Source organism: Melanerpes formicivorus, unplaced genomic scaffold (genome assembly GCF_026170545.1).
Source record: "Melanerpes formicivorus ecotype bairdi unplaced genomic scaffold, bMelFor1.0.p_v2 SCAF_5, whole genome shotgun sequence".
Taxonomy (NCBI): domain Eukaryota; kingdom Metazoa; phylum Chordata; class Aves; order Piciformes; family Picidae; genus Melanerpes; species Melanerpes formicivorus.
In genome coordinates this window covers 4,555,750-4,571,541 of record NW_027142357.1, presented here as the reverse complement: position 1 = coordinate 4,571,541, position 15,792 = coordinate 4,555,750, and the positions used below count along the sequence as shown (strand labels likewise).

At 41.8% G+C, this 15,792-nt stretch overlaps 1 protein-coding gene across 5 annotated transcripts in view; it reads right to left on the bottom strand.

Annotated features, from left to right (window-relative positions):
- The window catches only part of GLS (glutaminase), a 73,949-nt gene that overhangs the window by 19,851 nt on the left and 38,306 nt on the right, over positions 1-15,792 (bottom strand). For 4 of the 5 annotated variants that reach the window (XM_068137921.1, XM_068137922.1, XM_068137923.1 and 1 more), the window contains 3 exons: positions 13,536-13,712; positions 11,345-11,476; positions 10,348-10,440 (listed from right to left, as the gene is read on the bottom strand). In XM_068137921.1, coding sequence (XP_067994022.1) covers positions 10,348-10,440; positions 11,345-11,476; positions 13,536-13,712 — 402 coding nt within the window. Of the gene's footprint in view, positions 1-5,799; positions 9,102-10,347; positions 10,441-11,344; positions 11,477-13,535; positions 13,713-15,792 lie in introns of those variants that run through there. The other variant, XM_068137924.1, reaches the window with a different exon arrangement.

The window sequence follows — 15,792 nt, the reverse complement described above, 5'->3', positions numbered from 1 at the left end:
AAAACCCCACGGGGTGAGTTGAGCCTATTTTGGCCAGCCATGTTTCCCAACTCCCACCAATACCTCCCTCAGAAGATGCCAATATTGGCTCCAGAACTTGAGCCCCAGAGGTGCAGAGCAGGTCACAAAGTTTAGTGGATCCCTGCATACAAGCCTCTTCCCCAAGAATCATGGTATTCAAACTCACAGATTCACAGACTGCGTTGGGTTGGAAGGGACCCTCAAAGGTCATCTATCTTGTCCGACCACCCTGCAGTCAGCAGGGACGCCTCCAACCACATCAAGTCTGATTGTGAATGTCTCTAAGGATGGGGACTCAACCACAGCCCTGGGTAGCCTGTTTAGAAGGGCTTGTGGTGATAGGATGAGGGGCAATGGTTTGAAAGTGGAACAGGGCAGATTTAAGTTGGACATCAGGAGGAAGTTCTTTGCAGTGGGAATTGTGGAATACTGGAACAGGCTGCCCAGGGATGTGGTTGAGGCCCCATCCCTGGAGACATTAAAGATCAGACCTGATTTATTCCTGGGCAATATTTCCTAGTTGGAGGTGTCCCTGCTGACTGCAGGGTGGGGGTTGGACAAGATGACCTTTGAGGGTCACTTTCAAGCCAATGCAATCTGTGAGTGTGAAAATGACTGCAAGTTCCAAAATGGCAAAATAATAATTCTTGCAGTAACCTGTTCCAGGGATCTTAAGGTTGATCATTTCACAGTACTGATTTTGGCAGACCCTGATCAGTCCTCTCAATAGGCAACCCCTGCAAAACGCTTCTGAGGCAGAAAAACAGACAGAATCTGCACAGAAATCTTAACAAGGGGAATGAACACTGACCAACTGACACCAGATGCAGGGAAAAAAACACAACAAGAGCCTTTGAAGTAGCTGGATACAGACATTACTAACACTGCAAGATTTGGGACCAAAGGGCTGGGATCAAGCCTAAGTCACATGGATAAAGCAGAATGCTGATGGGTGCTTCAGTGACACTAGCTGCGTTAAGCAGGACATAATGCAGCCAGGAGAGGACAAAAGCATGTCTGGCTTTTCAAGGACCTATTGACTAGGACTGATATCCACACAACCAGCTTTCCAGGCTCTAAGGGACTTCCCACTTTGTGGATGACAGTTTATTCTTAACTACAGAAGTCAGAGCTGAAATTATTCCCAAAATAAAGGAGGGTGTTCTCAAAAGTTATTTACTGAAAATTGCAAGGGATTGAGGACACTTAGAGGCTGAAAGTAAAGTAGGGGAAACTTCATTACCAATGTGCCCTCTGATCTAGTAGGGAGGGCTGCTTCTAAACTATGAAGAACAAGTTTCCAGTTACCATGTTCTAATTTTCAGACTATTTATTCAGTTCTTGCTTTTCTTGCATCAGAAATGTTTATTAGCTTAACTAGATCTCCTGTCTTCATAGTTTTATCTTCAAGCCTTGAAAATTCTGCTCTCCTGTGACCCCACTTGCAGTACCGTGTCCAGTCCAAGGGCCCATAGGACAAGAGTAGCACAGAGCTGCTGAAGGGTGTCCAGAGGAGGGCCATGAAGATGATCAGAGGCCTGGAGCACATCCTTTACGGGAACAGGCTGAGAAAGTTAGGGCTGTTCAGCCAGAAGAACAGAAGGCTCTGCAGAGACCTTATAGCAGCCTTCCAGTACCTGGTAGGGGCCTATGAGAAAGGCCAGAAGGAACTTTTTACAAGGGCTTGGAGTGATAGAACAACAGGGAATGGATTGAAGATTAGGGAGGGCAGATCTAGACCAGAGAGTAGGAGGAAGTTCTTTACAGTGAGGCTGGTGAGACACTGGAACAGGTTGCTCAGGGAGGTGGTAGATGCCCCCTTCCTGAGTTCAAGACAAGGCTGGATGAGGCCTTGAGCAACCTGGCCTAGTGGAAGACGTCCTTGCCTGTGGCAGGGGGGTTGGAACTAGATGATCTTCAAGGTCTCTTTTAACCTAAACTATTCTGTGAATTTATCAAAACTGTTACACTATCCCAACAGCCTTTGGTACATAGGGCAAATCATACTCTGCTGTTTTATCTTGTTTTTCCATGGCCTCAGCCATAACTCTTAATCCTCTTCTACAAAAGCCTGTGTGGGCTTTTTTTCACACATTTGATTAGGAAGTTTATTCTTAGACTGAGATTACATTTTAATTAGTTGTCTTGAAACAATTACAGGTTGGAGAAGATTAAGAGCCCTTAAAAAGAGGTGTGAAATGCACTTCCCATAAAGAAAGCCAAAGCTACACATATAACCAAAACCAGGTCTAAAAGTCTCCCCCCCACAAAGTGATTCTGAATGACTAATTCCAGAGCAAACAATAAAGTTGCCTGGCTCAAGGAAAAAGCTGGACTAGTGAATGACATCAACAGGAAGCAAGCAACATTATCTCTTCCTATCACTCCACTTGTGTCCTCAGCTCATTGTTTTGATAAGCCTTCTGATCACAAAGGGTCCTAACAACAACATGCTGTCCTTCAGCAAACAACATACACCATGTTTGCAGTTAGCCTGTTGTGCTTTAATAGAAAAAAAAAAAAAAATGAAGGCACTGTGGCACTTTCACATCCCTAAGTCACTTCATTCATTATCAATGGTGTAAGAAAAAAAATATCTAGGATGCAGTGAAAATACATGTTAGTTATAGCTTAACAAAAGACTTATTTTTACCTATGCCACTTCTGGGACACCCTAAAGGCCATCAGTTTTCCACAAGATAAGCTCACCATGCACAGTGAAAAGAGAGAAGTAAACATTATAAGCTGCAGAAAGGGAAAACTTCAGCTGAAGTTAAGAAAAAACCTCTTACTGGAAGTGGGAAAGCACAGGGACAAGTTACCCCAGTGAGATGACAGAAACTCCATCCTTGGAAGTTTTCAACACCTGATCAGCAAAGTCCCTGAGCAACATGACCTAGGTGATATCAGATCCTGCATTGAGGATAAGGTCATCTCCAGAGATTCCTCCCAAGCTCTATGACTGTACAGTTTAATTCTTAGGTTGCTTAGTCACTAGAACCTCCTGCACTTCATACAAATGGGGTATGATGATTACATCCAGCTAAGTAAAACACACCTGATTTAAGAAAAGATACAGGATGAAGATCAAATCCACGTGATAAATGTATGAGAACTTGGCAATACCACAGAAACACTGCAAATCCTGTACCCCAGCTGTCTGGTGACTCAAGTGAAAAACCTTCTTAACCATAGCACTTAGGTGCTTCCAAAGAGCCTAACAGGTGTTTGGTGACTGTATTAACAAAGCAATTACTTCAAATTTTCTGAATAATTGACAATGTAAAAGTAAGAATCAAATTCAAGCCATTTCACTGGAAACTCAAGAAACCAGATTAACAGAAGGGCAAATACAGGGAGGAAACAGAAATACTTTATCTGAAGTCTGAACAACTAACAATGGAATTAATTTCACTAATGAATCAATGACTTTGAGTGAAGTCTGATTCTAACAGGACACATGGTACCAACAACCCATAATTTACAACATTCTAGTGCTAATTAACTGGAGAAGATCTGCTCTAACTGATCAGATAAATGGGTCAGAGGAAATCAGGGAAAAAGATATGCAGACGACAGCTTTGGTCTTCTGCAAGCATCAGGAAAGCACACAGATGAAACTACAGAAAGCACCAGCTAGGTGTCAGCTAGGTCAAAGTCAGAGCAGAGCAACAGCTAAAGCAGGAAATGTTCCCTTACAAGCGATATAAAATCCCCTGCATGACTGCTTCTAAGTGAAACAAATTAAAAAGTAAGGCTGACTGAAACGTTTCTGAGCATAGAAAAGCCTTTTGGAATTTTTCCCTTTTCCCCTTGTCCTTCCTTTAACCCTGTTTTCTCATCAGCTTTTTCCTCATCAGCCTTCCACGTCCTCATCAGTGTGGAGGTGTCAAAGTGGCTGTTATTCTCCAACTCTGCATGGTCCACTTACCCTAACAGCCTACTCCAGGTCACGCATCTACGTCAGCTGCATTAAGTTCTCTTTAAACTACTTAAACTGGTGCAACCTGCCCTCCCCAGTCATTACACACAGAAGTCACTGAACTACATGCAGAGCTGTGCTACTCTCAAGTCTAGTGAAGCCTTTTAAATGCCAAGTGTTTGAGTGACAGCAAAAGCCTACATAAAGCAGTGTTAGGGACCAACAGTAAAACTAATTCCTACTCACACGAGGAATCACAGCATTCCTGGTTTGCAGACAATATACTCCAGGAGGAAGAGATGATAAATAGGAACCTGCACTTACTCCAAGTAGGTAGCTTCACCATCGAGACTGCAACAAACTATTCAACAGACCAGGGCACAATTTCCTGAAAGAAAATGGGGATGTGCATGACTCATCCCTTCAAAGCTCCTGGCCATGAGTGCTCCAACTGAACAGACTTGAAGCAGACGAGACACTAGCATGATAAAGAAATAAGCTTTAGATAAGATTTCTACCTGATTTAAAGTCTCTTGCTATCCCTGCAACCACTACAAGCATCTATGACAATAATTCCTGAAAGAGATTCTGCACTGAAGCGATATTGTTAGGTGTATGGAATCATCCCAGTAGGAACTCTGCAGAAAAAAATATAAATCTGTTGTTCTTTCACTGGAGTAATGGATTTTGAACTCCCATCAGAAAACTACAGAAATATTTAAACAAAATTAAAGGGAAAAAAAAAAAAGGCAGCAGTAAAAAAGCCTACAAACAATGTTTAGGACACCAAAACATGATATATATAATTTGTGAAGCTCCCAACTGACTACTTTGTTCACAGCTGACTACTGTGCATCAACGACACGCCTGTAGCGAGAGCAGGAGAAATAAGAACAATATAAAAACAATATACTTTGTACCCCCTCCTGCCTTTTTTATTCATCTACCCACCCACTGGTCCTTTGACACAAATACACAATGAAAATCAAAACATAAGGGCCAAAATAATTCCAGAGTAAATCAGCTGTGGTGGTTCTCTCTCATCTACTACTACTCCTACCTTTCCTTTTCTTGATGACTTTCAGAGAGTAGAACTCCTTTGATATCCGATGTTTTATGTATCTACAAGCATACAGCTGACTTTAAATACACAGTGCATGAAATTTGGGTTAATAAGCCAATCCACAGGAAAACTAAATGAGCCATCCTCACTAAAGACGTGTCTCTGAGTGACAAATATCTTGCCTTGGAACCATCACATAATAAATATATCTATCTCAAATGCATTTTCAGAGAAAAGCAAGTAAGCCTGTGGCAAAGAGTAAGTGCTTTGCCAGGAACCCAGATTCAACTAACCCTTGTTCAGAGCCCACGGCTGCTACTAGAAGGATGTGGTTTGTGGACCACCTTCCTTGCTATATATGATTTATTACAAGCTGTATTTTTAACTCCTTAATGCTCAGATCAAGTTTCTACCCTGGCACTGGTACTACTGACCACAGTTTTCTAGTGACTGCAACAGTTCCTTCACACCCCCACAAATCCACAGTGCTGCTGCTGTTTTCATTAGAAAAGCCATGGTGAGAAAGCTTTGCCATTTTTGATTTTTGCTTTCAGAGATAACAGTTTAGAGAGAAAAATAATTAGATTATTGTACAAAATATTTAAGAACTCTTAGGAAATTTTCAGTGACTGTTTTAACTCAATCTACTTATTCCACTTCCTTATCTAGAGCTTGATCTGTGTTTCATTTTAGACTGGAGCACTTGCTTATCTCACCCGAGTCTCAAAAATACGTTTGAACCAAGCTGTTCGCCATTGAGGGGGAGGGAGGGGAAAAAATACAATAAAAAAAATCAGCTTAAAATAAATTTATTAATCAATACAAAAATAAGCATGCTGGAAATTGAGATACATAAATAACATACAATGCAAATGAAAAAAAAATGGAAAACGAGACAGGAAACTTAAACAACTGAGCAAAAAATGGTACAACACAAAGGCTAAAGGTAAAACTGTAAAAAGCATTTACATTTCTAATGAAATGTTAATGATGCTGACAAAGGGGAGGAAAAAAAAAAAAAACTAAAACCACAAAACTAAAACAAAACCAAAACCAACAAACAGCTAAAAATGCTTGAATATCAAGAATTGCTATTACTGTAGCACAGGTGAACACTAAAACCGTTGTAGACTTCCAACATCCAGTGACTAGCCTCTATCACCACCTTCTCTCAGACCTGCTCACCAGACACAGTGCAGGCATGGGTAAGTCCTCAGGGCAGACCCAACTATGGTCCCAGCCAGCAGTAAGAGCCCTCTGCAGATGTGGCAGGTCAGAACAAGGATCTGGGAGTGTAGGCAAGCTACAAAATAATTGGTCCAAAGGAAGTCTCCCTGCCTCCTGATCCATCCTAACTAGAGGCTGGCTTCAATTCTGAGATAGGCTTCAAAAGCATGTATTACAGAACTGTAATATAGATTATCTACCTAAAGTAAAGATTGTGTAAGCTGTACCCTAAACTGTCTTCTTATGCATCTTAAAGGTCTAGCAGTTTCCTTAGTTTTTAGTTTCCTATGCAGGACTTGCCTCTGCCACAAATTTTGTACTTAACTGACAAACAAATGCAGTCAATTTTCAAGTTGAAAGCCATATGGAATCATTTTCCATTCTCAACCATGGGGTTAGAATTAGCTTCAACTGGGACTAAACGAAACAAAAAAAACCCCCAGAAACATAAATATGCAGAATTAGATCAAGCAAACCCTACATCATTCATTTTCCTTTTGTAATTAAATCAACAATTTAACTAGCAACATGTCATCACTCTTGATACTTTTCATTAGCAGCACAGACACACTCTGTTCCCTCTTACAACTGAGGGTATTTCAGGTGAAGACATGTAGGTGTGCAGGATCTGAGTACTTAGGTCTCTGTAACTCCTAGTTTGCTGTGAAATCCTCTAACAGGTCAGGCATTTTTAGAACTCAAGCTTTTACCTTTACTTCTTTTACTTTACCTCCAAGAAGTGACAAACCTAACCTTACTATCAGTGATGAAAAGTCTAAAAGCTATTATTCAGCAATCTACATCTGATCTTTATTATTGACAGCTACACAATGTGTGCCTGACATTTATTATTGACATCTGCACCACAGATTGGCCTCTTCATCCCTGCAGGACTTCAATTTCACTGAAAATTGACATTCTGTATTGTTTTCACTTCAACATTTTAATCCTAGGCTTCAAAAGACAGGAAGCCCATCCTTTCACTGCTAGATAAAGATTATTCAGGCTTTAGTCAGCTGATTTCAAATGTTTATGCAAAAGTAACAATACCTGAACAGAGTAAGAACAGCTTGCTCCCTCAGCTTTGCTTTTTAGCTCAAGACACCCAGATGGGTCAAAAAAGGAACAGGAAAAACTTAACTCTCCCCATATGCAAAATTCACTCCCTTTGGGGCTTTAGGCAAACTAAAAAGGGAGAGGTATTGGGGGAGAGGGCAGGAAGGACAGGTGGAGGTGTTACTAAGGAATTGTCTCTCACTGTCTCTTAAAACCCTCAGTTAATACTATTTATCACTTGGGTGAGTCTTCCCCAGTTCTATAAGCAGGGCTCTGCATGATGTGTGCAGGTGGATCAGATATATCAAATCATCTGCAAACCTAGACAGGGGAAAACTTTATGGAGAACAATTTCCTAAGATTTTTAGCATCATAAAGAAACTAACAGCTACAAATGGGAAGAATTTAGCACGTCTGCTCCCTCTGTCCAGGGCGGCCTATTGAGCCAATTTGAAGCTTACACACCACCAGATCAAGTTATGCCCTCCTGAAGAAACTCAAAAACCCATGAAATTATGCAACGAGCAGATGCAGCTGCCTGTAGAAAAATGCAAGTCCTGTTCCTTAGCCAGCTGACAGGGGTGCAAACGCATTATCATTTTCAAAGGAGCAATTAATGATAACTTCATAAAAATTTGCTCATGTGCAAGTAAATGAAGCCTCTGATCCTACAGACGAACGTGCACACACACAAGCAGCCGGAAAATAAGTTAATTGTAAACAGTTTTAATAAGCTTTACCTATCTGCTTCACACTGGAGATATTTCCTGCTCCCTACGTGGTTACCACTCTAAATCCAAGCTTGCTTACATTCCTCTTGAGGGTGGAGCACTGCAGTTTTAGTAAAGCAGACTTCTGAGTCATAGCTACCAGCTGGCAGCAGAAGCAGCTAGCAAGACACTCAAAACCCTTTGGTATGAAATCTTTCTGCTGCATTTAGTTAACCTGCAAACAAGGCAGAGATTTTATCCCCTTCTCTCAGACCTCCCTAGGTTATTCTGCTCTTTTTATTTAAATGTTAGCATTCATAATTATTAAAGGTCTGATGGAAAAGAAAACTCTTGGCTAGCATGGCATATCCAAGGGATTCAATTCTGTTCAAAGTAATCTGAAAGCTCACATTAATAACAAAATAAAAAGGGTCTGGTAATAAGATGACTCAGAACCTATCTCCACTTGGTAAGCAATTATTTAGAAATCCATCCATTTGTTGTCTTTTGCTGACACTATCTTACTGAATATTTCAAAGTAAAATCCTTCTGTGCTGACCCTGACAAGAGGCCATATTTAAAGTTCTTGCTTAGCTCTAAAGTTATTCACTTAAAGTTCCCAGAGAAAAACAAAACGAAATAGATACACACCAAAGTGGTATATATCTTTGAAAACATTCAGCTTTACCTTTTGGGGGGAAAAAAGTATTTTCAGTAACCACAAAAAGCCAAGTGAACAGGTTTGGGTATTGTTGCTCACACATCCTTCTTCACCCCCGCTCCCTCCCAACCTTGAACTTTGACAGTCTTTTTGGTATAGCATACAGAATTTACACAAAAGGAATATAGAAATGAAACACCAGGCAAACAATGTTCAAATCAGAAGCTTAACTCTAGAGATGCTTGAGGTTTTTGTTTAAAAATGAAGGATTTAATGAAAGCAGACCCCATTCGTTTAGCTCTGCTCTCCCCGACCTTCCATTCTATACACTACGGTTCTGGAGATGTCCTCGTTTGATTCGGGTGACACTTTTTTCCATACTGTTTCTTTTAAAGCAAGTTCTTGCTGGAGATTCTCATAGTCCATTGGTCCAAAGGAATGCTAGTTGTTCAAGCAACATACATTATTTATTAGTGTATTTGAAGGACAATAAAAAAAAAAAGCCATATTTGCAGTCAATGCTAACAGACTCACCTCTTCATATCAACTGTTATTGTCTCTTCCAGTTATCATAGGATCATAAAATTGTCAGGGTTGGAAGGGACCTCAAGGATCATCTAGTACCAATCTCCCTGCCATGGGCAGGGACCCCTCACACTAGATCAGGTTGCTCAGAGCCACATCCAGCCTGGTCTTAAAAACTTCCAGGTCTTAAAAACTTCCACCTCCCTGGGCAACCTGTTCCAGTGTCTCACCATCCTCATGCTGAAGAATTTCTTCCTAACATCCTATCTGAACCTACCCACTTCTAGTTTTGCTCCATTCCTCCCAATCCTATCACTACTTGACATCCTAAAAAGCCCCTCCCCAGCTTTCTTGTAGGCTTCCTTAAGATACTGGAAGGCTACAATAAAGTCTCCTCGGAGCCTTCTCCTCTCCACACTGAACAGCCCTGAATCAAACTGATTCCATAGGAGAGGTGCTCCAACCTCCAATCATCCTCATGGCTCTAGCATGTTATTTAAAAAAAATAAATATATGAGGTTTCTTTTAGCCATATACATGCAAATAGAAGCACTCTAAAAATCATTCTACTGCCTCATCTCCTATTGAGATCTTCATGTCTTACTTAAAACATTAAGGGTAATAAAAGCAAAGAGGTTTTTGCCATCTCCAGTATCCTCACACTTCTAACTGTAGCTACCTTCGTAGAGATTGCTTACGCCACTTCCTCAGCCACAGGCACTTGCCTACAGCACTGTAATGCCCAAATCCACAGCAGCTTTGTGCTCTTGGGGATATCACGGTGAAAATATGCCAAGCGTATAGCTCAGGCCTTGCAGGCTGAGCCAAATAGCTGCTCAGAGCTTTAGTAGATGCAACCAACAGAGTAAAACTCTTTGCAGCTGTAATCACAAACTATTGATTTAATCTAGCAAGGGAGATGAGCTGCATGAAATGGGAGTTACTAATCTAATGTGGAATTGGACTACACAAAACCCTGTCAAGAGTGTGGTGCACCCAGGGAAGTGTCCGCTACTTACGCAGACTAACTAGGCTCCCCCCTGAAAGCTTTGACGCAGTACATGTCATAGAGCAGATTTGATTTATGTTTAGAGAGGAACTCTCCACGTTGCTTCTGGATGCTTACAAGCAATGCTCACACTAACCAGAGACAGCAACTTACCCGCTGATCACCGCCTTCTCTGCGAGGGTCAAGCTTTTTGGCAAAGTGTCTCAGATTATCGTAGTTATGGAAGTTGCACAAAGAAACCAGATCCTGCAAACAGTTAGAGAACATACAGTCATTGATTGTGTGTGAGAAATGGCCCATTTCTCAAGCCTGTTGAGATCCTTCTGGATGCCATCTCTTCCCTCAAGGGAGGCCAACACACCACACAGTTTGCTGTCATCAGCAAAGGTTGCCCAGAATGGTTGTGGATGCCCCCCCCCGGAGGTGTTTAAGGCCAGATTGGATGAGGCCTTGAGCAACCAAGTCTAGTCGAGAGGCATCCCTGCCAATGGCATAAGGGTTGAATTAGATGGTCTCTGAGGTCCCTTCCAACCTGAGCCACTCTATCATCTTTATTAGCCATTACTAAGTGCTCCACAAAATCTCTCCTGCTTCTAGGCCACAGCCCTTTCAAAAACAAGAGATGAAGCTCAACAACTGGGTCTGATCTCTGAAGATATGTTTCATGTCAGCTTGTCTAAAAAAATTGAGTTAAAAATACATCAGAACAGCAAGATTTCATTAGAATCCTCTTCTTTTGAAGAGCTGCATTTCCAATGTTTTGAATATTGTTCACTTTACAACCAGAGAGGAAAAGAGGTCTATAAATAGGACTCTACAGCTTCTACGGCTGTGTACAAGAGGCCAGCTCTTTTATTTCTTACCAAAGTGCTCCTTTCCAAAGCTTTTCCACAATAAATCCCTCCAGTGTTTCTGGCATCATGCTTTTTTAGTGCTGAGTTAAAGCCTCCTTTATTATTGAAATACAGTGTCCCAGCTTGGGCTTTCACCCTCGGATCAGATGAAAGTATGGCAAGAGTAATAACTCACTATTGAACTCATTTAGACCTCAGCTGTACTAACCAAAGCTCAGTAAACAATAGCTGCAAAAGGAAAAAACAAACCCAAAACTAAAACCAAAAGAAGCCTCACTAAAGGCAATGCTGCTTACATGACAAAAGTGTATTCCTTTAACACTGTTGCCCATCTTGTCCAAAGGAGGTGACCAGCACATCAAGCCCATGACATTAGGAACAACCAGAAGAATCCCACCGGCAACTCCAGATTTTGCAGGAAGACCAACCTATGGAATAACCAAAGAATTACTCTGCAGAGAATTACTCTTCACTGTTGTAATACAATCCATCAGCATTTCACTGAAGATCATTATAGAAAATGTAGATCTGAAAAGCACTCTAACCTGGTAAAACATTATTCTTCACTTCTTTTTAGACAGACAATAACGTGAAGCACAGTTGGTGGCAATCTTGAGTACATGACTGTAGAGTTATTTGCTTTCAGTACTACACAGTCAGCCATACAGTGAAAAAGAATTTCAAGCAATTATGACTAAGTGTCCAGTTCTGGGGACCCCAACACAAGAGAGATGAACCTGCTGGAGCAGGTCCAGAGGAATGACACAGAGATCATCATAGGGCTGAAACACCTCTCCTGTGAGGTTCAGCCTGGAGAGGGCTCTGGGGAGACCTTAGAGTTACATTTCAATAACTGAAGGGGACCTACAAGAAAGCTGGAGAGGGAACATTTAGAAGGGCTTGCAGCGAGAAGAGGAGGGGCAATGGTTTGACACTGGAGCAGGACAGGTGTAGACTGGTCATCAGGATGAAGTTCTTTACAATGACAGTGGTGAAGTACTCAATCAGGTTGCCTGGGAATGCAGTTGAGGCCCCATCCCTGGAGACATTCAAGACTTGATGTTACCTCTGGGCAACCTTCTCTAGTTGGAGGTGTCCCTGCTGACTGCAGGGTGGTTGGACAGGATGACCTTTGAGGGTCCCTTCCAACCCAGAGCAATCTGTGAATCTATGAATCTGTAAGCAGTAGTACACAAGTGGATCTCTAATGCTTCTAAACAAGGTAGTAGTACAAAGCTATTATATATAAAAGTCTCCATGACAGCACACAGTAACTTCCTTGACTACAACCTAGATAAAGACACTGCTGTTTCCCTGAGGTCCCTCTTGAACTGAGGGGTCAAGAACTCAAGAGTGATGCTTTTTCCTTATGTTCATGTGGAACCTCCTCTGCTCCAGCTTGCACCCATTGCTCCGTGTCCTATCACTGGACATCACTGAGCAAAGCCTGGCTCTGTCCTCCTGACACTCATCCTTCACATCTTTATAAACATGAATGAGGTCACCCCTCAGACTCCTCCTCTCCAAGCTAAAGAGCCCCAGCTCCCTCAGCCTTTCCACAGAAGGAAGATGTTCCACTACCTTCAGCATCTTTGTGGTTCTGTGCTGGACCCCTCCAAGCAGTTGCCTGAACTGTTTCCTCTTAAACTGAGGGGCCCAGAACTGGACACAATATTCCAGATGTGGCCTCAGCAGGGCAGAGTAGAAGGGGAGGAGAACCTCTCTCAACCACACCCCTTTTAATCCACCCCAAGAGGCTGCTGGGCTTCTTGCCCACAAAGGCACATTGCTGGCTCATGGTCATCTTTCTGTCTACCATGACCCCCAGGACCCTTTCCCCTGTGCTGCTCTTCCACAGGTCAGTCCCCAAGCTCTATCCTCATAGCTCTGTAAGCAGTAACTTTCAGGTCACACAAAGCACCACAATGAATTTTATTTCTGTGCAATAAGGGAAAACTCAAAATGCTAAAACCATAATGCTGAAAACACAACTAAGATGCAGTACATCTTGCAATGCTTTCATGCAAGAAACATTCTGCTGGGAAATAGAAGCATGGTACATATGCTGTGTACAACAGCCACTTTTACAACACACAAGGACACCTCGTGAGCCTGAGTTAGTGAAGAAAAGGTATCTATCCACAAAGGCTTTCTGCTGTTCCTCACTCCCCTACAGCAGGTCTTACTCAGTTATGTTATTTCCTGTCACATCTGCACCATGACCTGTTTCTCTCAGGAACAGCCTTTCCTAAAGGACAGCATTTACATTCTGACATGATATGGATTCCCAAACGTGAAGTGGCAGAGCATAGTAAGAGCTAGACGGTATGGTGTACTAGTGGAGCCATGAATCCTTGTTGAGGTTTCACCATGTGGTGTGTTCAATTTCTAAACAATCCCTCCTCCACAAGCAAGCCAGCCAGCCCTGCAACAAGGAAAAGATTAATCTTCCTGGTTAGCTAGAATTAATACCTGAAGAGTACTTACATGGAAGGCAAACTGCCCTGAGAAGTCATACATGCCACAGGAATGCATTAAACTCAAGGTATTCCGGACTGCTTCGGGACTCAGCACTCTTTCACCAGTGATTGGGCAAAAGCCACCATTGGCCAGGGTTGCTGCCATCACACTTGCAGATTCACATGTTACTTCTATTGAGCAAAGCTTATGAGAAAGAATGAGAGATTATAAGAACTGGTACCTCTAGTATAATAAAGACCATCTACAGCAGGCTCAACATTATGCCTCTACAGAAATAACATCTCATAAAATAACCTGCAGCATAACATTTGTTACAGATGATGCCAGGAGCATCAATTAATATGGTCTGAATTTTCCTACTATAAAGATCCCAGTGACACTGTTTGTAAGCCCTCTTAATAGTTTGGGACAGTTTTTAAAGGTTAGTGTCTCTGTTTGATTCCCCCACCACCCCCTCCCCTTATGTTCCTTTGAGAGGTAGAGGTCTGGATAACAATCTCAGTATTTTGCATCTGCATAAAAATGGCAAAAGCCACAAAATGACTGTTTGGGTTCTTTTCCCCACTTTGAGTTTGTTTTGTGTGGTGGGTTGTTTAAAGCCTTAGAAGACCCCACACATTATTAAAAGGACATCTGAAAGCTGCAAACTCTAGCACATGCAAGTCTTAACGCCAGCATCTCCTGCTGCTGCAGCCTCATTTCACCTTTCTCTCGTATATACCAGATATTAATGATCCAACCACACCACAGCTTCTCCCAGGATCCCTGCTTCAGTACAGACTATACATACTTTGGTGACACATCAGGAAATGTGATAAGATGCCATCACCTGATGCTGCCTCATTTCTGCAGAAACCAAAAGATAAATTGGTTTCAACCTGAAGCTGAAATGCTGCTCTGAAAAGTAAACAAACTAGCGCTTGCACTCTTGCTTTTGCCAAACAGTCATTACATGATACTTCATGAAGTTACCTAAGCCAAGTTTGCATGAGTGGTTACTACCTGGAATTCTTATTTTCCGGGTGCCAAACTCAATACATCCTAGTCCAATCAACTGGAGTTGCAAATCAAGAGATTGTCAGAGACGCATCTAAAATGGCAACTGTGTTTTAAACATAGGAAGTAATACATAATATCACCTGCTTGGAAAGAAAAAGTCTTTCTAGCTTCTCATTTTGTACCTTGGTTCTCTAAAAATGAGAATAATCCATCCTCACTTTACAGAGATTACAGGAAAAGAAGCTTATTCCTGTTCAGAAAGTTCCCAATGACACAAGGGAGCAAGGAGCACTAGAGAAAACCCAAAGAAATAACTAAGTCATTGAAGTGGCATCTGGGTAGTGTTGGGAAGTAAGCCTTGGAGAGTGAGAAGAAAACAGAATTTCTGCGCTTTTTTGGGAGTATGGAGTGAAAAGGGGATCTTGCAAGGGGAAATAAACAAGTGAATGAAAACAACGCGCAGTCAGGAAATCAGAGATCATAACGCAGGAATACGAGGCCAAATCAAATCACAACAGAAAAGTCATTTGGGGCATTTCTTAACTTTATGACCAGCTTTGCACTCAGCATTTCAGGAGTGGAGGCAGTGGGATAAGAAACATTGAAAAGTCAAATAAATTAGCAGTTTTGTTCATATAATCCTATCACAGGTGGTCCTGCTCTAGCAGGGGGGTTGGACTGGCTGATCTTTCAAGGTCCCTGCCAAGCCCTAACATTCTGTGATAGAATTATAGAATAGCTCAGGTTGTAAGGGACCTCAGAGATCATCTACTTCAACCCCCCTGCCATGGGCTGGGATGCCTATCAACTAGACTTGGTTGTCCTGCAATAACAGAACTGCAGAGCAGACTATTAGCTTATTCCTAAATTTCCAACTCAACAAGACATCAGCTGAGGCTAATCACATATGCCTTACTTCACAGAGAGTCATTTGAGCAGGGGCATTCCAATACAAAGAACTCAGAACTTGCATTAACAAGAATATTATCATTTGCATAAGCAAGAGCAAGTCTCATCAATCAAAACCAGTTTCATTCTGAGAACTACATTCTAGATTTTAATTTCAACTATCCCAGACAGACTGAACCAGTAACACAACTTGAACTGCCTCTTGAGAAGTCTATGCAGCAGAGCTGACCCAACTGTGAACATTTTAACATTAGGAAACCCTTACTGAGGAAATAACCTCACACTTGCCAAGTTCTCACTTTGTGACAGTTCCAAATAACTCACTGACAGTTAAAAAATAAAATAAAATAAAAGA